General features: G+C 36.9%; 1 protein-coding gene across 3 annotated transcripts in view; it reads left to right on the plus strand.

The window, feature by feature from the left end:
- LOC136879145 (tRNA (guanine(10)-N2)-methyltransferase homolog) overlaps window positions 1–25,264 on the plus strand; it is a 287,770-nt gene extending 262,506 nt beyond the window's left edge. For all 3 annotated transcript variants that reach the window (XM_067152901.2, XM_067152909.2, XM_067152917.2), the window contains one exon: window positions 24,506–25,264. In XM_067152901.2, coding sequence (XP_067009002.2) covers window positions 24,506–24,706 — 201 coding nt within the window. In that variant the 3' untranslated portion in view covers window positions 24,707–25,264. The remainder of the gene's footprint in view (window positions 1–24,505) is intronic.
- Window positions 25,265–26,315: the final 1,051 nt, after the last annotated feature.

Here is a 26,315-nt window from a genome sequence, read left to right on the forward strand (position 1 = left end):
GATCATCATCCAGCGCAGTACTAAGCATTCCCATTCACCGCTCAACTGGCTACAATAGATCATTTATAGTCGCCGCCAGCCGAATTTGGAATTCCCTACCTGCTTAAATTAGGAGCGTGTCAAACCACCTCCGCTTTAAGAAGCTCTGTCAAACCTGGTTAATGAATAATAATAATTTCTTATAACATAGTAGGATTAGATCATAGCTGAGTTATTAGGTTAATTAAAACATTTAATTGATACCTTAAGATATTAAATTGTAGATAATTTAGTGTATATTTAACTCTTCATGTAGGTGTATGTATGGTCGGACAGAATAGTAGGCTTCATAGCCTGAGTCCCGCCATATAAAACAAGACAATAAATAAAATAAATAAATAAAAAATTGTCAGGATGAGAACAGAACAAGAGTTGACCAAGGGAGATGAGACAGTATCCAGTTTTTGGGAGATCGTGGGTTCGAACCCCACTGTCGGCAGCCCTGAAGATAGTTTTCTGCGGTTTCCCATTTTCACACCAGGCAAATGCTGGGGCTGTACCTTAATTAAGGCCACGGCTGCTTCCTTCCTACTCCTAGCACCTTCCTGTCCCATCGTTGCCATAAGACCTATCTGTGTGGGTGCAATGTAAAGCAAAAAAAAAAAAAAAAAAAAAAAAAAAAAGGAGATGAGATGATCAAGATGAAAGTAAAGAGCCTGATACAAGTAAGTGGAAGCAAACTGGTGCAGGATTCTCTGGATTTTCTCCCCAGGAGAGCAGAGCGCGCAGCGCAAGGCACAAGTCTAGTCACTGACATAAATGGCTATATACCACTGAATATTTAACAAAGCTCAAGTTATTGAAATTAAGATAATTAGATTTTGAGTGGAATTGTAAGAGAAGAATAGATCACTATCTTCTACTATTATTGAAAAGGTATTAACAGAAATATGCTTCTAGCATGTGCAACAAGAAAAAGCTAATTGCCAATATAAACCATCCAATACATAACAATTTAACACCTAGACACATAATTAAAAAGAAGCAATGACTAGATATGCAGTTTTAAATAGTAAAATCTCACAACATTATGACCAGCATATAACAAAGGAGTAAAACATAATTCAGTTGTAAGGAACAAACAGGGAAGAGGATTCCATATTTCAATATAATTACAGAAATTCAAGCCTAAATAAACCTTAGAATACCGGGCGAGTTGGCCGTGCGGTTAGGGACGTGCATTTGTGAGCTTGCATCCGGGAGATAGTGGGTTCGAACCCCACTGTTGGCAGTCCTGAGGATGGTTTTCCATGGTTTCCCATTTTCACACCAGGCAAATGCTGGGGCTGTACCTTAATTAAGGCCACGGCCGCTTCTCTCCCACTCCTAGGCCTTTCCTATCCCATTGTCTCACATAAGACCTATCTGTGTTGGTGCGACGTAAAAAAAAAAAAAAAAACAACACCTCAGAATTGCAGCAAGTACTATGCTGTAAACCCACATCATCTCATCGCCTAGCAAGCATCAATTTTTTTAAATGAACAAAGTCTTTCATAGTGCAATGGCACTGCCAGTGGCTCCAAGTAGCCTACGCAGTGGCCTCCACAGTATGCACTAGCCATGTGTCTTGGTAGGTGTGCTAGTTAGCAACTGATAAGCCAAACTTGGCACACTGGGGCGAAACGCTGGCAACCAAGAATGAGTTAGCTGGAAAATGTACAATGTGCAATAACGGACCAATTATATTGAAATGATGAATTTACTCATTCAGGACAAGGGAGCGGTGATAAGGGTACAGAGATCTGGAAGTCTAGTAGGGATGACATAAAAAAGTTAGTGTTGAATTGTAGAAGTATTGTAAAGAAAGGAATAGAATTAAGTAATTTAATAGATATATTGTACCGGGAACGCCGCTACGAGAGAAGTCCGAAGTATGTTTGTTGAACTTTGCGCGAGATGGAAGGTAGGCAGCCCGCCAAACGCAGTGACGTACCCAGCGAGTGACGTGGCCGCCGTAAGCCAGCTATCCGCTACCATATATGGTAATGTTCCAGCTCATCCTCAAAAGTACATTTTTGAGCTACTTTATCGCTATTTTGACACTGCCATCTTAAAAGCCTTTACAATGGACATCATCTGTTAAGATTTCAAGAGAATCCACCGAGTATTATAGAAGTTATAAGGGTAGATAGTACCCGAGTTCTAGACACTTCCATGCGAACGTGTATAAAAGGAGGACCGCCCGACTTACGAGTTCAGTGTCTGTCACTCCGCCGTCTCTGTGACACGGGTGACAGGAGAAGTATTGTGTGTGTCGAACTTCTAGTTGACAGTCTGCGAAATGCAAGTATTTCGGTATTTTCTCTAAGTATTGTATCGGGACTTTAACATATTCTTGAAGTGCCTGAATGGGACTTTATTTTTTGCGGGCATCATATTGGAACTTTGTCATATTGACACATTGGGACTTTGTTTTTTTTTTCGTGTGTCATGATTAGACTTTGATATTTTCTTAAAGTGCCATATAAGAACTTTGTTGTTTTTCTGAAGCGTCTCATTGGAACTTAGTTATTTTTGCCAAGTGTCGCGACAAGACTTTATTATTTTCTTAAGGTGACATACTGGAACATTGTCATCGGAACTTTATTTTCTTCGAGTGTCGTGTTGGGACTTTAATATTTTGGCACATTGGAACTTTGTTATTTCTACACGTTGGAACTTTGTTTTTTTTTTTTAAGTGCAACATAGGGACTTACTTATTCGACGACGATTGAAGGGACTTTGAATTTTCACGAGTGTTGTGTACCACATTGAACTTATGTTTCGAACTTATTCGAACTTGTATTTTTTGAATCAATTTCTGGAACATTGAAACTTTCCGAGCGTGTAGGATGAACTTGTGCCCTACCAACGTAAACTTTCGTGTGAACGATGTGACTTGTTTTCTCAAGTGCCTCAATGAATTTACGCCTTGTAAAGACTATGAAACTTAGGGGACATTCAACATTACGTTTAATTGTGAAATATGCAATGCTTTCCAAGTGCTGCACAGGGACTTATGTTTTGATTCTTAAAGACTGTGACAATTCAGAATACGCATATCGCGTTCCGAGAAAGCCTAGAACTTTCCAGTATTTTGAGTGATCCATAATTTATGAAGTCAGACTTTTTCTTTCAAATATTATTTTCTTTAATGGCTATTCACTTCGCCTATTGACGGAACAGGACAGTTTCCGAGTGCTACTTATTCAGTGCATTGCCAACATGTTTTAAATCTTCTAAACTATGCGTTTAGGACTGCAGTGACAGTAATCCTCTAGAACATTCTGGCTTACAGTCATATCTGTTCAGACAGTGCCCTGAATGTGTGGAGTGCCGTGCAGGAAATTCAAGTGTGAATTACGTCTCGAATCGAACCCAGGAACGTGTGCCAATCTTCGAGACATTCCAGAACGTCGAGACTTCCAGAACGTCGAGACATTTCCAGAACCTCCAGACATTCCAGAACTCCTCATCCGAGCAGGTGTGGTCCCTGCCCAGTCGACGTCCAGCACCATCCCAGGACTTGGAGGCACCAACCAGCCACGACGCTTCCACGCTGCTGTATGAAGGTGATATGAACTTGCTTTTGACGATCAATAAACTCAATTTAACAAAAGAATCTCTCAAATTGATAACTATACCTCTCTCTGTACCAGCTCCAATGATAAAGCCACTCCCTAGGTTAAGAATCATGCTCGTTAATTTAATATCAAGCGCCTTAAAGATATGAACACATTTTTACGGGTACAATATGTTTACCAGATATTGTAATAGGAGTTGAATCATGGCTAGGGATGGCAACGATATATCGGTTTTTACGAAATACCGATATTTTCCTATCGATTTATTGATATATCGATACTGAAATTTTTATTCAATTTATCGCATAAATGTATCGTTTTTCTTTGAATTATTATTTTCATTAACAACATCTGCACTAGAGAACGTCAATAATTCTGTAAGAGATGGTGCTAGTAAAGGTGGAATTGCAACCTGGAAATATCCAATCTAATCAATACCTTGCTCTGAGCCTCTGATAGGCTGGACTATTATTCGAATACTAACGGTGGAATATGTAACACCATTGCCTATGTGATTAGTATTAAGGCCTCCGCATGGCAGTTTACACAATAATGTAGAGTTTGAGGGATGTTCCACCATTCAATACATTACAACAATTTATTCAATTATAAGAAGACCGGTTTCAGCTCCATGGAGTCATCATCGGTTCTTGGTGAAAATTAAATTAAGGGGAAACTGATAATCATCATAATGAAAAATCCATGCATCTATAGGTGGTTGCTTGGAAATACATCACTGAGTTGATAGATATTACCTAGAAATGTAACATACACTTGGCAAGGAGAACTTGGAGCTTAGAAAGTTCCCAGTTCTGGCTCTGACAGTCTTCAAATCAAATTAAATCAAATCAAATCAAAATCTCTTTATTTGCAAATGAGGTGTCTACCTCTGTGGCAAATGGTACACTAAAATGCATTATTGTCAAGCACTAACTATTAAATTAACAAGAGAAGAAAATTTTCCTATAATACAATATTATACAATTCACGCTAACAATTTTTTCTATTAAACACACAGCTCATCCTTAATAAATTTATATTGTTTACAAAATTCTACTTATAATATCTCCTGTACTACTTACAAATATAGTCAACTGATATACAGTATGTGGAATTACTTCAAATGATACTATACAACTGGTATAAGATTAAACTTTTCATTACCGGGCGAGTTGGCCGTGCGCGTAGAGGCGCGCGGCTGTGAGCTTGCATCCAGGAGATAGTAGGTTCGAATCCCACTATCGGCAGCCCTGAAGATGGTTTTCCGTGGCTTCCCATTTTCACACCAGGCAAATGCTGGGGCTGTACCTTAATTAAGGCCACGGCCGCCTCCTTCCAACTCCTAGGCCTTTCCTATCCCATCGTCGCCATAAGACCTATCTGTGTCGGTGCGACGTAAAGCCCCTAGCAAAAAAAAAACTTTTCATTGCATTTATTTACTTTTTTTTAACCCATTCTGGAACCTAAGTAGCATAACGACCTGCTGCATCTTAACCAGCTACCGTAGCGGTCCCAGGGCCCACGAAGTCCCCACTGTACTTCACCCCTACAGGCAATCGCCTACTTCGGCTGTCCAAACTCCTTAGACCAGGGGATGGAATTAATTCATTCACACACATTTTTTTTATTTACGATAACCTGCACTGGTCAAATGCCCTCTAACACTTCATTTATTTTCTCTGTTGCTGTTTATTCTCTTCTTGAATATCTGTACAGATTTTGGAAAAGGATCAAACACTACCCCTGGTAAACTGTTCCACTCCTTCACACCCTTCCCAATGAATGAAAATTTACCCCAATCACTTCTGCTAAAATTCCTTCTAATTTTATATTTGTGGTCTGTCCTGCCGATATAATTATTTTCCAACTGAAGCCTCTCACAGATATCTCCCCATGCTTCTTCTCTTGTATAGGCTCTATATAATCCTATAAGCCTAGTTTTCTCCCTTCTCTTACTTAAAGTTTCCCACCCAAGTTCCTTTAACATTTCTGATACACTACTCTATCTCCTGAAATCACCTCTTACAAATCTTGCTGCTTTCTTCTGCACACTATCTATTTCTTTTATTAGGTATTCTTGGTAAGGATCCCAAACACTGTTTGCATATTCCAATAATGGACGAACCATACTTAAGTAACTTTTTTCTTTTAATTATTTATTGCATCCTTGAGTAGCCTCATTATGACATGTAACGATCTGTATGCTTTCCCAACAATGTCATCAACATGACCCTTCCAGTGCAAATTACTTTCAAATCTCATACCTAAGTATTTGCACTTGCCATCTTGAGAACTACCTCATCCAAGGTATATTCAAATTCAGTTTTAAAGCTCCTGTTTGTAAAAGTTGTAACAGTTGATTTGCCTCCATTAACCTTCATATTATTTTCTTCAACCCATTGTTGGATACTTTCAAGGTCCCTTTGTAATTCTGAAACATCCTCAATGTTATTTATTTCTCTATAAACAATTATGTCATCTGCATACAATCTTATTTTTGATGTTATATTTTCCCTAAATCATTTGCATATATATTAAGAAAAGTAATGGACCGATTATACTACCCTGTGCAATTCCCTTCCAAACTTTCCCTTCCTGTGATACATTATTTCCTACTTTGACTTTCTTAACCCTTGAATTTAGAAATGTTTTTATCCAACGTGTAACCCTTACGTCCAATCCTATTCCCTCCAATTTCTTTAATAATATTCCATGTTCCACTCTATCAAAGGCTTTGGAAAGATCTATGGGTATGCAATCTAACTAGCCTCCTGAATCCAATTGATCTGATATGTCCTGCTGAAATCCCACCAGTTGTGCCTCACAAGAAAATTTCTTTTTAAATCCATACTGGCTCCTCATGAACCAATTTTTATCATCACATATCCCTCTGATGTACTTTGCTATTAAATTCTCCAGTATTTTACAAACTACACTGGTCAGGCTGGTTGGTCTGTAGTTCTTTGGTTTCCTTTTATCACCCTTTCCTTTATAAATTGGTATTATTATAGATTCCTTCCATTCCTTTGGTATTACACTATTATTTATGACATAGTCAAAGAGAAATTTCAAATAAGGCACTATGTACCACCCCATTGTCTTTAACACCACCCCAGTAATTTGATCACTTCCTGCTGCTTTTCCTTGCTGAAGCAGTTCGATTTCTCTGAAAATATCTTCATTTGTGAATGAGAAGCTTCTTGTTTCCCTCTGTATCTCTCCCTCTCTATCTTCTGTTTCGGTTTCCAACTCCTGACAATCAACTACTGAATCTCTGAATTCCCTACTAAATAGGTTTGCTTTTTCAGTATCTGTTAAATAGTGTTCACCCCCTTCTCCCACCATTGTAGGAATTTGGATTCCTTTTCCTTTTTGATTCCTGATATACGAATACAGCTTTTTCCATTTCCCTTTGTGGTCATTACCCTCTTGAAGTATGCCATTCATATAATTCTCTTTTGCTTCCTTTTTCACTCTATTCAGTTTCCTCATTAGCTGTTTTCTAGTTTTTCTACTCTTCCTACCCTCTTTGATTTTCCTGTTTACTATTCTACATTTTCTTTTTAATTTTCTTATTTCCTTTGTATAATAAACAGGGTCTGAGGTCATTTTACCTTCTTAACAGGTAGATGGAGGTCATGTTTTGTATAACAGTATCTCTCAAAACTGTTGCATTCAGTAACCTGAGTATTCCAAAAATGTTTACAAATTTTAACAATATCTGTATTGACCTTGTCCACTTCAGTGTTCACACATGAGTCTCTCCTTCCCAAATGATTCTTTTAAATTTAGCCCAAAGTGTATCCACATTACTCGTTTCACTTCTCCAACAACTGAATTGTGATTTAAGGTAAGTCCCAAATTCATCAACTTTAGTTTTTCTGTACAATTTCTTGTCTTGTGTAACCCTCTTATTAAGCCTTTTTGGTACGAGTCCTACATCCATTATTACAGCCTTATGGTCTCCTATTCCTTCAATTACCTCAGTTTTATCAACAATTTCCCATGGTTTAACCAAGAATACATCTAGTAAGTTATTGAGACGAGTCGGTTCTTGTACTACTTGTGTAAATCCTCCCTCCCAAATTAACTTATTTGCCAGTTTCTGTTCATGGGCTTCACTTGCAGCTCCATTCCATTCAACTTCAGGCAAATTTAGATCTCCTCCAATTATTACTATATCATTATTGTAGTTTTTATGAGTATAATCTATTATTTTCTCAAATATTTCCATGTCTCTTTCCTCTTTTCCTGGCCTGTATGTTCTTATAATTCCCACCTCCTTCTTATTATCACAAACTAATTTTATCCCTAATACTTCATTCCTTTCTTCGGTAAATTATTCATGTGAACAATAAGTTTCCTTCACCAGAATAAACACACCCCTCCCTTTTTATCTCCTCGGTCTCTACGATAGACTGTGTACCCTTCTGGAAATACTTCTCTATTACCCACCCCTTCTCTCAACCACGATTCCACTCCTATCACCACATCAGTCTCATTAGATTCCATCAGTGTACTGAATTTTAATTGTTTATTTAGTACACTTTGACAGTTTACAAAGAGCAATCTCAGACCCCCTTCCTCCCTAAAACTTGACTGTTGCAATTGGGTAACTTGAAATTCCTTACTTTCCTGAATTTCATTTTCTAGTTGACTGAGCCAGCTTGAAGTACTAGTTTTCCTGGTCAGTATTATAACTCAAGGGAGTTGCCTGTTTTACAGTACATATCTTAAGATTAATAAAATCTAGAACAATATTTGCTATCTTCGTTTACCTGAATTGTTTAGATGGAGGTCATGTTTTGTATAACAGTATCTCTCAAAACTGCTGCATTCAATAACCTGAGTATTCCAAAAATGTTTACAAATTTTAACAATATCTGTATTGACTTTGTCCACTTCAGTGTTCACACACGAGTCTCTACTCAAATCATGCCTGTGGGGCACGTTCACTACAAAGACATTAGTGTGGGTCAACTTCCCTAGTTGTGATCTTACATTCTTGGCGTTGTCGTTCATAGAACACGGAACACTGGAATTACATGTACTGGATTGAAAATACTGTATATACAAAAGACAATAAGGACACTTATAATGGAAAACTTGGCTCTCTAAGAACATTCTTGGATTTGACAGTCCTGTTTCTGTCTGAAAAAGATTGGATGAAATACACACAATGAAGCAAAATGTATAAAGACATAGATCTAGTCTAAACTGTCGCGCGTTCATGTACACGGAACACTGGGAACACTTGTGTTGTTTGATAACACACTCGTTCAAATTAAAACACTTATAACCATATGAAATATTGGCGTTACAAGAACGTTTATGGGTTTGACTGTCCTGCTTCCCCTGACTAAACTAGTGAAATAAATATACATTGAATGTTAAAAGTAAACTACTTGGTATTTAAAGTTCTGGTTTTTTGTTTCAAAAATTGTCATGTGTTCGTGGAACACAGAATAGAACTGCTGGCCCTGCTTCTGTCTACTGGAAACTAATGCATTAATGCAGTTGAAATTAATTGATTGAAAGTTTATACACCAATGCGAAACACTTGGCACTTTAATATTCTTGGATCTGAGTAAAATATCGTTGTATGTTTACACAACTTGGCATAGACTTGTCGAGCGGTCTTGTCACAATCAACCAGAATATGTGAACCTTTAAAAAAAGAAAAAGACTCGTTGACTATTACAACCACACATAACATGAAACGTTTGGTGAACAGCTGAAGTTACACACTGGTCTTAGTATTTAAGAGAGATCTTGGGTCTATATTAAAATTGTTATGGTGTGTTAGTGGAACATGGAACTTAAATGTTGGTCCTGAATCAAGATACTTTGCTGGTTTTAGTTTACATGAGCTTGCAGTGTTTTATGATAGATGGAATGAACTTACTAGTAGAATTAAGCTGGTTACTGTTACAGAAACTGAACACGCAATTAGTAAAATCCCCCCACAACAAGAAGAGGAAATTAGATATGAAGCCAGAAAAAGATTAACAAAACTAATTAACAAACAACCAAAAAAACAACAAACCTAACAATAGCACAAATCATCAGCAACAAATCAAACAGTTAAAAGAGCAAATAAAATCCAACAATCTCATAGTTACACAAGCAGACAAAGGAAATACCACCATCATATTAGACAGAGAAAACTACATCCAAAAACCCACCAACTTTTTCAAGAAGGAAATTACAAAACAATCAAAAAAGACCCCACCCAAAAAATAAAAAAAAAATAAAAAAAACCAACCTGAAACTCTTACTTAAGAACACTTCATTCATCCTCAGTAAACAAGATGCCAGTAAATTAATTAACATAAACCCCAAACTTCCAACAGCACGAGCACTCCCCAACATTCATAAAGAAAACACCCCGATAAGACCAATAATAAATTTCAGACCCAGCCCTACCTACAAACTAGCCCAATTCATCCAAAAATTCCTTAAAAAACACTATGTCCATCAAGCAAAAACTTCCATCAAAAACACAATAGAATTTTGCAACAACACCAAAAACCTCAGAATTCAGTCTTACCATTTACTAGCATCTTTTGACATTAAGAATATGTACCCTAGCATTCCATTAGATGAGACCATTTCCATCATACAACGTAACTTGTACCAACATAGTAAACTGAGTAAACTTGAAATAGAAGAATTCATCAGTCTGGTTAAGTTTACTTTTAACAATAACTTTTTTGTTTTTAACGGAATAATATATCAACAAAATGGCCTTCCAATGGGATCCCCCGCATCGGGCATCATGGCTGACATTTACCTAGACTACCTAGAACATACACACATCAGCAAAATGAAACATATTTTTTTCTGGACCAGGTTTGTCGATGACACCTTCACAATTATAGATGGCAGACACACCAACAGCCTAACCATTCTTGAAGAGTTGAACAAACTGAATCCCCATATACAATTCACAATGGAAACAAAGTCCAACCGTTCTCTAAATTTTCTAGACTTAACAGTCACAAGAAATCAACACTCACTCATTTACGACATTTACAGGAAACGTATACAAACTATCAACACTATAAAACAACACTCAATCCACTCTAGCTCCCACAAAAAAGCAGCCTACTATAGCTCAGTCTACAGGGCTTTTAATATTCCATTAACTCGCTCCAACCTAAAAAAGGAACTAGACACCATCAGGACGATCGCTCTTTCCAATGGATACAACAAAAGGTTCATCGACCAAATTATATCTAAAATCCAAAACAAACCTAAATCTACTCTTATCAAAGAAAAGAAACCAAAAGACAGCTTTTCAGTTTTTACCTTCAACAACGATTCAGTTTACCAAATAACAAACCTATTTAAGAAACACGGGGTAAAAAGAGCATTCAAAACAACCAACAACAGTTGTTCTCATTTCCCCAATCCAGGGACCGTGAATAAATCGGACAAATTTGGCAAATCAGGCATCTACACATGCACGAATCCAATCATAAATTCTCCGACATAGATAAAGACATGCAAATTATTGAAACCATGGAAAAGGGACCCGTACTCAATATCAAAGAAATATTTTACATATCATTAGACCAACAAGTTAATTTTAATCATAATCTGAATGAATCCACCGAAAAAACAAACATTTTTTACGAGGCCATTCATCCCCTCATAATCAAGACTTATGTAGACAGAACGGCTCGACAACAAAGCACACCCACCCCCCACCCCCGTCTCACACACCCCTTCCTACACCTCAACCAATCCACAGCAAGCCACACCTCCCCACCATCTCCCAACCAACAATAGCACCGCACGCGTGCGCGCGCGCGCGCACACACACACACACACACACACACACACACACACACACACACACAAGCACAGTTGAACAGATCACAATCCACTCTTCAAACGGCTGGTCAGCACGAGCAGATACAGAGTGAGTAAATTAATAAAAACTTCATTCCATTTTAACTCGAACACACACACAACAGTTTCTCATTCCGTCTTTCTCTTTTTCCTCAGACACCTTCAGTGCACGTTTCCATAAGCCAAGGCCATACCATCACCATACTACAACAACAATAGCGACGACAGTTACAACTACAGTAGCAAGTATTCCATATTGCAGGATGTTCCTCCAGTTCTTCAACCAGCTTAATTCTACTAATAAGTTCATTCCATCTATCATAAAACACTGCAAGCTCATGTAAACTAAAACCAAGCAAGTATCTTGATTCAGGACCGACAATTAAGTTCCATGTTCCACTAACACACAGTAACAATTTTAATATAGACCCAAGCTCTCTCTTAAATACTAAGCATCTCAGACCAGTGTGTAACTTCAGCTGTTCACCAAACGTTTCATGTGATGTGTGGTTGTAATAGTCAATGAGTTTGTTTGTTTTTTTTTTAGGTTCACATATTCTGGTTGATTGTGACAAGACAGCTCGACAAGTCTATGCCAAGTTGTATAAACATACAACGATATTTTACTCAGATCCAAGAATATTAAAGTGCCAAGTGTTTCGCATTGGTGTATAAACTTTCAATCAATTAATTTCAACTGCGTTAATGCATTAGTTTCCAGTAGACAGAAGCAGGACCAGCAGTTCTATTCTGTGTTCTACGAACACATGACAATTTTTGAAACAAAAAACCAGAACTTTAAATACCAAGTAGTTTATTTTTAACATTCAATGTATATTTATTTCACTAGTTTAGTCAGGGGAAGCAGGACAGTCAAACCCATAAACGTTCTTGTAACGCCAATATTTCATATGGTTATAAGTGTTTTAATTTGAACGAATGTGTTATCAAACAAGACAAGTGTTCCCAGTGCTCCGTGTACATGAACGCGCGACAGTTTAGACTAGATCTATGTCTTTATACGTTTTGCTTCATTGTGTGTATTTCATCCAATCTTTTTCAGACAGAAACAGGACTGTCAAATCCAAGAATGCTCTTAGAGAGCCAAGTTTTCCACACCATTATAAGTGTCCTTATTGTGTTTTGTATACATTTTCAATCCAGTACATGTAATTCCAGTGTTCCGTGTTCTGTGAACACAAGACTGTTAGAGCCAGACTGGGAACTTTCTAAGCTCCACGTTCTCCTTGCCAAGTGTATGTTACATTTCTAGGTAATATCTATCAACTCAATGATGTATTTCCAATCAACCCCTTATAGATGCATGGATTTTTCATTATGATGATTGTTATCAGTTTCCCCTTAATTTAATTTTCACCAAGAACTGATGATGACTCCATGGAGTCGAAACCAGTCTTCTTATAATTGAATAAATTGTTGTAATGTGTTGAATGGCGGAACATCCCTCAAACTCTACATTATTGGTTAAACGTCAACACGGAAATGAAGATCATAACTTACAATGGCAGTTTACACAGCGCTAAATACGTTCTAGTTCCAGAATTCCCCCTAGACTTCATGTTAGTCTTCCACTGTTTAACAACACAGACGTATATGGAAACTGTGAAGCAAACAGGTAAGTTAGTGAGTTTTTAGGTGAGAGTAGCCTTAAAATTAATTATAAGAGGCATTGATTTGTGTATTCAGCTTGTGGTGAGTTATTTAAACATTAAATTAAGAAAATAGAAGCCTCAGTGACTCATGTGGTAGCGTACCAGCCTCTCGCCACTGGGTTTCGTGGTTCAAATCCCGGTCACTCCATGTGAGATTTGTGCTGGACAAAGTGGAGGCAGGATAGGTTTTTCTCCAGGTACTCCGGTTTTCCCTGTCATCTTTCATTCCAGCAACACTCTCCAATATCATTTCATTTCATCTGTCAGTCACTAATGATTGCCCCAGAGGAGTGCGACAGGCTTTGGCAGCCGGCACAGTTCCCATCCTCGCCGCTAGATGGGGCTTTATTTGTTCCATTCCTGGCCCGGTCAAATGACTAAACAAGCTGTGGATTTACATTAAGAAAATGTTTTGTGCATATTGATAAATATACAAAAGCCAATAGAGTATTTATTGTAAACATTCTATTTACAGGATATTTATTGCACGTGATAAACAATGGATTATTGCTGTGTACCATTCTGCCAAAGTAAACTTCAGAAAGGTAGTGGCATTTCTTTCCACGAGCAAATGTAGAACTACGAGAAAAATGGGTCCATATGATATCATGTCAGGGTGACGAGAAAAATAGCATGTGGCAACCTTCCTTGAAGTCTGTAGTATGTAGTGAACATTTTGAAAGCACGTGCTTTAGCATTTCTACTAAAAGTAGCCACAATCAATGCCAACACTTTTTTCAGGGTATCCATCGTACTTGCATGGCAAGACTAGGCTATGTACGGCTACTAAAATATTTTCATTCCTCCCCTGAAAGAGGAGGCGGGCCTCTTAGACGGTGGCGCCATCTCTTAGGCCAGGAGATTTGTTACGGTGAAGAAGATGCTCAGAGAAGGTGAGGGGGTTGGTAGCCGTGGCCTATACTCGGAACTGTCCCGGCATTTGCCTTGGTGCAGGAGAATGGAAAACCTCGGAAAACCATTCTCAGGACAGTCGACAGTGGGGACCAGCCGTGAGGTCCAGCCCTGTCCCGTCTCCCGAATACAGAGGCGAAGAGCCACGGTAGAGCCATGGCCACCCCTCGTCTGCTCGGTTGGCCGGTCGGAGTGCAGTGCTGTTGGACACGTGTGGGCCGAGACCCACTCTGCATTCATCGACATAGGCTATGTGAATACTGCAGTGTTTTAAAATATACTATGGAGTATTTTCATTTTTATTAGGGTGTGAACTTTCCAGTTGCAGTTCTAGCCTACTACCTGATTCGTATGAGCTTATCTTGAATTACTGGGTGATATATTTATTTTTTATTAAACGTCATAGAAATATCACTTTCCTACTGAAAACGCAATGTTTTTATATTTATAATGTGCTTTCATGTGCAAGTTATTGTTGTAATGCCAGTTGGAATCGTGCGGAGGAATAGAGGGGAAACCTGAAATCCAGTGGCGCTATTTGAACTGCTGCTACTCTGTCAATTTAGTATTTGAGGAGACCGTGCATGCAGAGGCCTTTACTTATCTCGTAGGCAACGATAACACCTAGGGACGTTACAAGTAACTAATCTCATTTATACAATAAGTAAAATTATTTCAAGAATAAAATTAATTTGTCCACCTATTCACTAATTCACCTAATCACTACAGAATATAATTGTATTTAATAGGTGGACACATTAATTTTATTCTTGAAAGAATTTTACCTAAGGGCGTTCCGATATACTAAAATATCGATATTTCCTTTGATATCGACATGATTATATTATCCTATTATCAGAACAAATTATCGATGTATCTCAATATTAAATTATATCTTTTTCCAAAATACAAGGATTTGAAATTATATTGAAGTTCTATAAAATGGGGATCACGGCAGTTCCAAGAAAAACAAGACAATTAAGAGAATCAAATATAATGACCAAAATATTTTGTGTAAAATGGTATCAGCAGTAAAGTAGAAAACATCAAAACTTAATTCAACCATGAATTCTAACACCCTATGTGCCTGAGTTAATGTTATTCACCAGAAAAAAGACCAATGACATCTTTATTCCCAGAATGCAGTGATAAAGCCATAAATACGTAGGTCGAGTGATAAGTCATGGCAACTATTTTTTTTCTCGTGAACAGGAAACAGAAGTAAGTATAAATAACCACCTAATCGATACTTTATTAATGCCTCAGGCAAAATTGAATAAAATTAAAACTTACAGGACATGTTTCGACCACTTAGTGGTCCTCTTCAGCTGTATAAATAAAGAACTGAAAAGAAAAACATTGACAATAAGCACAAATAAAAGTTCTTTGGAGACTCCTTTGATAAAAATGGTGGTCGTAGAATAGGTCATCTTGCCTTTCGTTCTTGTTTGGAAAAGATGTTTATTCTGCGCTGTCTAGAGGGTCTGTCTTTGAGCGCGACCTGGTGAAGTAACGATGTGATACAGTTTGACAGTTCATGGAAAGCTCTGGAGAGAAGGGAAGTAGAGTTTCATCGTCATCTAAAATAAAATGTGAGGGAGGAGGGAGATTGGGCTGTGCTTCTGCGATGTCGTGTTTGATTATATCTCTTGTTCGTCTAGTCTGTTTCATGTCTACCCATTCTAAGTATTTGCTAATATTCTCATATAAGATGTTTTTATGCTCGTTGTTTTCGTTGAGATTCTCTTCACCGTTTTCCAATTTATCAAGAACGATGTGGATGTTTTCCAGGTTGTTCATAAGATTACCTTTATTAATCATACAGATAATTTGAAGGTCCTGTTTTATATTGGTGAATTTGTGGTTGGACTCTTTCATATGGGATCCCATGGCAGAGAATCTTTTGTATCTTTCAGCATTGACGTGTTCTTGATATCTAATTGAGAAGTTCCTTCCAGATTGTCCCACGTAAGTTTTTTTACATTGAGCACAAGTCAGCTTATAAATACCCGATTCCTGGAATTCGTCATCTTTAAGCTTATTAGCTTTATTATGACTAAAGAACCTATGTTTCGTGTTGTTGTTTGTAGAGAAGGCTACCTTGGTATTGTGTTTCTTGAATAAAGTATCGATTAGGTGGTTATTTATACTTACTTCTTGATTAAACATCGATACGGTCATGAAATGGACAACTTGTAACAGGAGATAGCTCGGAAAATCTAAGATATGCATTTGGAAACGTACGGTATGTACTGTACTTGCGTATGATGCCACTAGATGATGTATGTTTTTTTTTTTTCTTTTACAATTTGCTTTACGTCGCACCGACACATAGGTCTTATGGCAACGATGGGACAGGAAAGGGCTAGGAGTGGAAAGGAATCGTCCGTACAGCCCCAGCATTCACCTGGTTTGAAAATGGGAAACCATGGAAAACCATTTCAGGGCTGCCGACAGTGGGGTTCAAATCCACTATCTCGCAAATACTGGATACCGGCTGCACTTAAGCGACTGCAGCTATCAAGCTCAGTGGATGGTGTATACAAACAACAGTATGGGTCTAAGCAGTGTGTGAGTGGGAGCATCACAAAATGGAAGTCAACAAGTAGGAGCAACGATTGTATATTAAAATAGCAGTTCTCCACGGCAGAAATGCACGCCAATGCCATGCAGAGCTGCGGGAAGCATTAGGTGTGCATGCCATGCCCTATAGAACAGTGGCGATTTGCCCCACCGCTGGCAACGCACAGTGGAAACCTTGGGTGATTATTTTGAAGGTCTGTAACCAGTGGAGACCTGTCCTTTGTACGTTGTGTTGTGTATTTGCTGTCTATACCATAATAAAACAATGTTTACTAATGTTCTATCACTTTCCTACGAGAATTCTGAAGTCAGAATTTGTCTTCAGGCACTATGCATAAGTACATGCCCTATATTTCCAAATGCATATCTTAGATTTTCCGTGTTGTCTCCTGTTCGCGAGAAAAAAATAGTTGCCATGATTTATGACTCGACCCTCGTACTTGCACGGTAGATGCTGCATCATATTCTTAACTATTTTCAGCCATTCCTACTAATTTACGAGGTTTATATGAACTCCAGTGCTATTTTACTCACTCCTTTTTATAGGTGTACTTATTTCTTTCAAAAAGCTGTTTATTCAGGGCCTATGCCTCGACTGCTGGCACCTATTGACATAAATATGTCTTGTGGCTGGGGGTCGCTGAAAATTTGTGTTTTGGAAGTATAACCCTAGCAACCGTGCAGGCTAGTGGTTATCTGAAATTAGCAGCCGTTGATGGATATATTCCATGGATATTAAATTGCAAATTCTAGTAGCAAGATAAACTCAACCAACCAGTCACGTGCAGAATAAACCAATATTGATATAGGCCTATATGCATTGAGGTCTGATGATGTTGTAGTTGGTCTTGGTTATCATTAGCGATATATCGATATCGTTTGAATATACCGATATATTATGTGCAGTAAATATTGATTATCGAAAATAAGTTTTCAATATATCACAATATCAATATATCGGTATTTTAAAAAATTTCACCATTCCTAATCATGGCTGAGAAATGATACAATGGATGCAGAAATTTTCTCACAGAACTGGAGTGTGTATCATAGAGATAGGATAGGAATGGTGGGAGGGGGAGTATTCATTTGGGTGAAAGAAGAATTTGTAAGCTACCAAAAAAGTGAAAGTTGACAAACATGAAATTCTAGGTGTAAGGCTTATTTCTAAAGATAATAGGCAACTTGATATCTTTGGAGTGTACAGACCGGGAAAGGGAAGCGCTGACACGGATTCAGAATTATTTGATAAGATAATCAGCTATGTGGGAAACGACACGGAAAGGAGTGTGATTGTAGCGGGAGATCTGAATTTACCAGATGTCAATTGGGAAGGAAATGTGAACGACAGGAAGCATGACAAACAAATGGCAAATAAGCTAATATGGGAAGGACAGCTGAGTCAGAAAGTGATGAAACCAACTAGAGGGGAAAATATCCTGGATGTGGTGCTGGTTAAACCAGATGAGCTCTATAGAGAAACCGAAGTATTAGATGGTATTAGTGATCATGAAGCTTCTTTTGGTCATAGTTAAAAACAAATGTGATAGAAAGGAAAGTCTTAAAAATAGGACTATTAGGCAGTACCATATGGCTGATAAAGTAGGCATGAGGCAGTTTAAAAAAAGTAACTATGATTGGTGGAAAACAGTAAATAAAAATGTAAGCAGACTCTGGGATGGGTTTAAAGCAATTGTTGGGGAATGTGAAAACAGGTTTTTACCTTTAAAGGTGGCAAAGAATGGTAAAATCCACCTTATTATAATAGTGAAGTAAAGAGACTAAGAAGGTGGTGCAGGTTGGAAAGAAATAGAGTTAGAAATGGCTGTGGAAGTAAGGAGAAATTGAAGGAACTTACTAGGAAATTAAATCTAGCAAAGAAGGCAGCTAAGGATAACATGATGGCAAGCATAATTGGCAGTCATACGAATTTTAGTGAAAAATGGAAGGGTATGTATAGGTACCTTAAGGCAGAGACAGGTTCCAAGGGGAGTGTGTATGTGTGTATGTGAGGATCTTCAAAAGGCAGAGGTATTCAGTCAGCAGTATGTAAAGATTAAAGCTAATATGGGAAGGATAGCTTGGTTACAAAGATAATGTCCAGATAGAGGAGGATATTAATGCTAAAGAAGTATTAAAATTTACATATGATAACAATGACACTTACAATAAGATACAAAAGTTGAAAACTAGGAAAGCACCTGGAATTGATAAGATTTCTGGGGATATACTAAAGACAATGGGTTGGGATATAGTACAATATCTGAAGTACTTATTTGATTATTGTTTGGTTGAAGGAGCTGTACCAAATGAATGGAGAGTTGCTATAGTAGCCCCTGTGTATAAAGGAAAGGGTGATAGACATAAAGCTGAAAATTACAGGCCAGTAAGTTTGACATGCCTTGTATGTAAGCTTTGGGAAGGCATTCTTTCTGATTACACTAGCCTGGGGAAAAAAAAAAAAAAAAAAAACTTTTTTTGTGCGGTAAAAAGGAAAATAGGTGGGTTTTATGAATTTCTTAACGCAGAAATGGAGAAAAATTAGTTTTGGCATATCACGCCTGGTTTAGTGGCAATTTTACAAAACATATTTTCTTATGTAAAATTGTTGATACTTAGTACTGATTAAATTTGATATATATTAATGTAAATATCAGCTTGCAAAATGTAATCATATTTTGCATGCATTAAATACACATAAATGCTGCTTTGTAAGCAAGTAGATGGTTTGTATTATATTTTTAATGTACTGTATATTGAAATTCGTGAAACTGAAGCATAAAGCACCTATTTAGTTTCGGCTGTACAGTTGCTTTTAAATTAATATAACCGTGCCATCAACCAACAGTAGTTGGCTATCATATTCATATCCCAATGTCCCTGATAGCGTCATTCTGCATCTTTGAGATCCTGGTGAAACCTTTCACCTTGTTCTTCACTGACAGCTCCTAAATTTGGGGGGAAATAATCCAGATGCGAAGCTATGAAATGAAGCTTAAGGCTCATATTACAACCGAGTTCCTTAAACTTTACCAACAATTTCGTTACAATTTCTTTGTATTGAGGCTCTGTAATGTTGCCAAGGAATTTAGTCACTACATCTTTGAATGCGTTCCATACCTCTTTCTCAATTTTGATCATCGTGTCTGTGAAATTTTTATCCTTCATCAGTTTACGAATCTGTGGTCCATCAAATACGCAGTCTTTGATTTTTGCATCTGATAATGAGTTAAATTTAGTGGATAAATATTGGAAGCATAGGCTACTTTTATCTAATACCTTGACATACTGTTTCATCAATTCTAATTTGATGTGCAAGGGTGGAAGTATAATTTTTTCACAGTCAATAAGACTTACATTCAAGACATTTTTGGATCGTGGTTGTAGTTGTTTCCTTTCTGGCCAGTTCACTGTATCCCAATGTTTATCCCATGCCCTGCTATCCCATTTGCATATGAAACAGGGAAATTTTGTATAGCCTTTTTGTTGTCCCAGCAACAATTCAGTGATCTTCAATGCCACCCATACTCGTGATATTTAATTTTTTCAAGCGCCAACTTTAAGGTCTTGTATGTTTCAGACATTTTTGTAGAGTGTGCAAGTGGTACGGATGCCAGAACATTTGTATTATGAAGCAAAACAGCCTTTAAACTTCTTTTGGAAGAGTCAATAAAAACACGCCAGTTACTAGAATCATACTCTTTCTCTCCCAATTGACCTAGAAGATTTGAAACATCCGTACAAAATAAAAGTTCATCTTCTTGAGTATAATACTTTCGGAATTCTTTGTCACAATTTTGGTACCAGGAAAATGTAACACCATGTGCCAGCATATTCTTTTCACACAGTCTTGAACCAAGTAATTCAATTTTTTCTGTGGTTAGCTCTGAGTCCCTTATCAGATCATTCAATTCGGATCGCGTGAATTTGTCTGAAGGTGTGTCATATTGAAGTGGCTCGAAATCTATTTCTTCATCATCAGATTGCAATGAACTGCTACTTTTCTCACTCAAGTGAGTAGGTGGAGTAGGTACAAGTAAGTCAGGTCCATGAAGAACTGGTCGAAGAGGTGACTTGAGATTCGGATATTTAATTTTGTTTTTACTTTTGTTATTGTAACCGACAACATGGGTCGTACAAAGATAGCCATCGTCATGATGGTTCTTTTGCTCTCGCCATTGCATGCGTATAGTAAACGACATTGAGCTTCGTTTGGCCTCGTACCAGTAACGTAGTCCCTTGACACAGATATTGCATGCAATATGAGTTGCGAAAGATTTGTCTTGATCCCCAACTTTCAATTTGAAGTAAGAAAAATAAAGTTTCTTTACGAACGAGTCTATTTGACGCACCTTGGAATCAAACACATAAACTCCACAAATGTAACAAAACTTTGGAGGACTTTGGAGGACTTTGTTTACATTGTCTTCTGTGCACCCCTGAAACACTAGTCATGATGGTGTTAAAACTTCACTTATTAGTGATCAATTTGAAATTAAAATACATTAAATCTCGCCCACACGATAGGCCTACAATTAAATGAATGTGAACTTTAAAAGTTGCACTAAACACGTACCAGTACTTCTTGGAGCCCATCTCAAGCAACACTGTTATCTTCGAAAGGAAACTGCTTTATCAGTCCGTCATAAACATTGCATAAGGGCTAGGGCTTTTAACATGTCTGTTTATTCAAGTGGTCTAAGATGAAAGACAAACGTTCAACTGTCTTATCTTCAATCCTACATACCTCATGGTCTATTGCATATCTGGGGGAGTTTGTTATGAATTTACCAGGAAACCCCCAACTACAAAATGAACATTTAGACAGCAATAAACCTATAATAAAATGCAAACAATAATAATTAAACCACATAATTGTATTCTAAAAGAAGTTGCACGAGAACATCTCTCAACATTACATATTACGAATTCATGCAGATACTAAAACACCAAATTGCATCAAAACTAGACGTGATAGGAAAAAAATAGCATCATTTTCGGAATCAGGGCAGCGATTTCCATAAGAATTACACATTTTCTATTTTACCACAAAATCATGTTGGCTAGTGTTATATTAGACATGTTTGCAAAATTAATAACTGATTTGATAGAAGGCAGTTCAGTTTTAGGAAAGGTTATTGCACTGAAGCTCAACTTGTAGGATTCCAGCAAGATATAACACATATCTTGGATTCAGGAGGTCAAATGAAATATATCACGATTGACCTGTCTAAAGCATTTGATAGGGTGGATCATGGCTGACTACTGGCGAAAATGAGTACAATTGGACTAGATAAAAGAGTGACTGAATGGATTGCTATATTTCTCAGAGATCTCAGAGAATTAGAGTAGGCGGAGCTTTATCTGACCCTGTAATAATTAAGAGGGGAATTCCTCAAGGCAGTATTATTGGACCTTTATGTTTTCTTATATATATAAATGATGTGAGTAAAGAAGTGGAATCAGAGGTAAGGCTTTTTGCGGATTATTTTATTCTGTATAGAGTAATAAATAAGGTGCAAGATTGTGAACAACTGAAATGTGACCTCGATAATGTTGTAAGATGGAAAGATGGACAGCAGGGAATGGTATGTTGATCAGTGGGGTTAAAAGTCAGGTTGTGAGTTTCACAAATAGGAAAAGTCCTCTCAGTTTTAATTACTGCATTGATAGAGTGAAAGTTCCTTTTGGGGATCATTGTAAGTATCTAGGTGTTAAAATAAGGAAAGATCTTCATTGGGGTAATCACATAAATATGATTGTAAATAAAGGGTACAGATCTCTGCACATGGTTATGAGAGTATTTAGGGGTTGTAGTAAGGATGTAAAGGAGAGGGCAAATACATCTCTGGTAAGACCCAACTAGAGTATGGTTCCAGTGTATGGGACCTTCACCACGATTACTTGATTCAAGAACTGGAAAAAATCCAAAGAAAAGCTGCTTGATTTGTTCTGGATGATTTCTGACAGAAGAATAGCATCATAAAAATGTTGCAAAGTTTGGGCTGGGAAGAAGTGGGAGAAAGAAGATGAGCTGCTCGACTAATTGGTGAGTTGCAGGTAATAAATATCATTATTGATCCATATTGAAGATACTATATGTATAATGCTAAATAGTTTACTATGTCACCTATTCAATACATTAGAAATTTTAAACATTTAGGAATTTATCTTTATTTCCGTATAAGACATGTTTCACCCTTCTTTGAAGGCATCATCAGTCATAGTACTACCTCAAGGCATAAATCAGTTACCTGATTTGTAATTAAATTGTAAATACTAAGATATAATATTAACATATTACAGTAGGGATAGTCAAGAGAAAAGCAATGTTCATTGATGATATAGATACCAATATATCAGCTGTTGGCTGTATATTACCAGTTGTGAAGGATAATATAGTCAAAATGTTAGGGTATGTCCTACGAAGGATGACTTAACATATTAACATGGGGCAGTCTAAGGGAAAGATAAGTGACTTTCACTAATAGGTAAGACCACAGGGTATTTGACAGTGTCCAGCAGCAGTGGTCCGTATGAAGTATTGACGTTACATTATCAGAAATGTTGGTAACTGTTATTAAAATTTAATTAAGAAACAATGTTCAGTGAGAAAACAATGTTCATTAATATATGGAGTTAAAAGGGGTTATATTAACTTATTTACAGATACAGTAGTCGGCACCAATGCGTAAAACCACAGGGTATTTTTGCAGTGTCCAGCAGTGGTGGTCTGAAGAATCATTGACGCTACTCTATTAGAAAATCTTAGGAAATTATAAAGCTTATAGTGTATCTGATCCGGACCTGCAGATGTCTTCGGCTTTAAATGTCTCATGTTTTCATTGTTATTTCATCGATGTGTGAAGTGAGTCACTAGTATTATCTGTGGGAATATCGTCCAGAGCAGTGTGTTGAGAGTAGACTGATCTGAAATATATAGCAAACCCATCCACAACTGATTCATCACACTTTAACTCCTCATGATTGTACCACATGTTATCACAAGTTCCTAAGTTACATTTTCTACTTTTTGCATAAGACTAAATTTTTTTTACAATCATGTGTAATGGTGTCTGACAGTCGTTACATATTTCTTATAAGCTACTTTACTATCTGCCTTAATTTTACTTCTGAGTTGTAAGATTGTCTGCTAAACCTCCTTCATCCTCCCTTGCAGAATCCTCGCAGAATGTACAGCGGCATCCAGTGGCTCAGTGTAATGTTCCTTATATTTTTATCATTCTCTTCAATATACGTAATAGTTCCTCTGATGTGAGGCCACGGGAGAGGGAAACTAATTACCAAGTTACTATGGTTGAATTTCTGAACACATTGTAGCTCTTAAAATTTATTAAAATATCTGTGCAGGTAGTACTCATTCATTTATGAAAGCTACCTTTTGTAATAATTCTCTTCGTAATATAAAAATGAAGAAATAACAGAACAACATGAAATGTTGCTGTAAAGGATGTGCAGTACTGGGGAAGTTATACAGTAGTATTCATTGGTATTTATGGCATTCCTTTCATCTATTACAAACATACTTCATGCATTGAAAAGTTCATGTACACTTTCTTATTCAGTCAATAATACTACTTACCTCAGATGAGCAGTCATTGTCACTTCATATGAAGATCACGCAAATTCACGTGGCACAGTATACAGATAATAACTATACTGATTGCCATAATTATGGTTCCCTTTTTCCATAATTGGGATCAAATCTATAATAATATGCACTGGTACCATATGATACCACAAGTCCTTTCCAGGTTAATTAACTTAATGGGCAGTATTTGCTTGAAATTCTTCTTTGCACAGTTATGCAGATTACCTGTGTGTAGTTTAATTTACAGTTTATTTCCTTCATTTTAGGAAGCGCAGTCATTGCCAAACATTGACACGTCAACAGGAGAATTTCGTTCCAAATTTTTTCGATATGGAGAAGAAGTAAGGAAGGAACGCAAACTACGGAAAGATCAGCTGAAGGCTCTGTTCTGCAAACGACTACAAGCACAGCAAGATCAGGAGGTCTCTGGTGTTCAAAATGAAGATAGGCAGAGTAGTGAAAGGTGACATAAGTTCATTACACTGTAGGAGATAAACAGTATTAATCTGATATAATTTATATCCTCTCACTGAATGTTAAGATCTCAGTTTCAAGGTATAATAAATCATAAAAAAGCGGTATGTGTTACAGGAAAAACCAATTTTAAATGAACATCAAGGATGATTTTGGTGTACGTACAAAATGAGATAGCAGAATTTCTATTTGTTTTAGCAAGATTTTTGCTGTAAGCCAATGTATGTTTCTGCTTTCATAGCATTGACTGAGCTGTAAGTATTTCAGAAATATATTGTGAGTATTTCCAGTTTTTTATCCTATTGGTTATACTATTTCGATGGTGTAGAAAGATTAGCGAGAATTTGTCTATAACTGAAATGTGCAAAGCATTTAACTTGGACTTTGACCATAGAATATAGGCTACATTGTGAATGGCTGAAGTGTGGTACAGTAAATTTTTCTAGATCATGCTCTTGGAAATTCTAATTATTGATATTCACTAATATCACTCATTCTAATTAAAAAATAAATTATTTATAAAATAAATTTGTCAAAAATGTATTATATTACTCAAGTAGAAAAGAAGAAAATAATTATTAATCTTCAGTCATACCAATCTTTCCTTTTTGCTGTCCTCACTAAGTACAGTATTAGTAATATGTGAATGAAACCAATGTTGTGTTCAATAAAATAATTACCAAGCACAGTGTTACTAGGGGAAGCATCAAAGAAAAGGTACTACAGTGTTACTTCATTTCGTGATCATTCCAGATCTGATATGTTTTAAGGAGTGAGAAGGAGAGGGTGATCTCTATGGTGCAGTTGGTTAGTCATCCTTCTGTCCCCAAGATAACGGATTTGATTCCAGCCAAAGTCGATGACATTTGAGAGTGTTTATATACGATAAATCTTTATCATTGGCTTTGATCACATTAGAGAACCCCTGTACAACAATATTCGGATACTCTGGTGTCTTATAATAATGCATGAGACGTAAAATAACATTAATGTAGTGTGTAACTAACACAGTTACATTTTGGATATGAAGCATGATGACGTGATAAGTAATTAAAAAACTTACCAATTCATAGTAAACAGTATCATAGGAACAATTACAAGTAGGAAAACAGTCCATAAAATTCCAAAAGGATGAAGTAATAAAGAGAAAGTAGGTACAGGATGCTCAAAAATAGAGAAAAATTCTGATCATTCAAAGACATTAACCACAACCAAGAAAACGTAATAACAAAATTTAAAAATTAAGAAAATTGGGATACAATCATAGCAATTTAATTGAATAGTGAAATGAAAATAAATTACAGGGCTAACTTTAAATGTCATTCAAATTAAAACGAGTATGAATTAGATGAAGTAAAGTCAATATAATTTAAGAAAATTAGTAAAATGAAAACATTAAGTTATGATCCTTTCTCGTGAGAGGGTAACGTCGATGGCGAGACAATGAACCACCATTCTTCTATTTAGGCTGAATAAATTCTGAATTTAAGAGAATCAAGTATTAAAAATATGAAACAATTGCCTAACACAGAAAATCATAAAACCAGTTAAAAATCCTGAAACTACAGGGATTTTATTCAGATCCCAACAAGATAAGATTAA

This window comes from Anabrus simplex, chromosome 1 (assembly GCF_040414725.1).
Source record: "Anabrus simplex isolate iqAnaSimp1 chromosome 1, ASM4041472v1, whole genome shotgun sequence".
In the NCBI taxonomy this organism is placed as follows: Eukaryota; Metazoa; Arthropoda; class Insecta; order Orthoptera; family Tettigoniidae; genus Anabrus; species Anabrus simplex.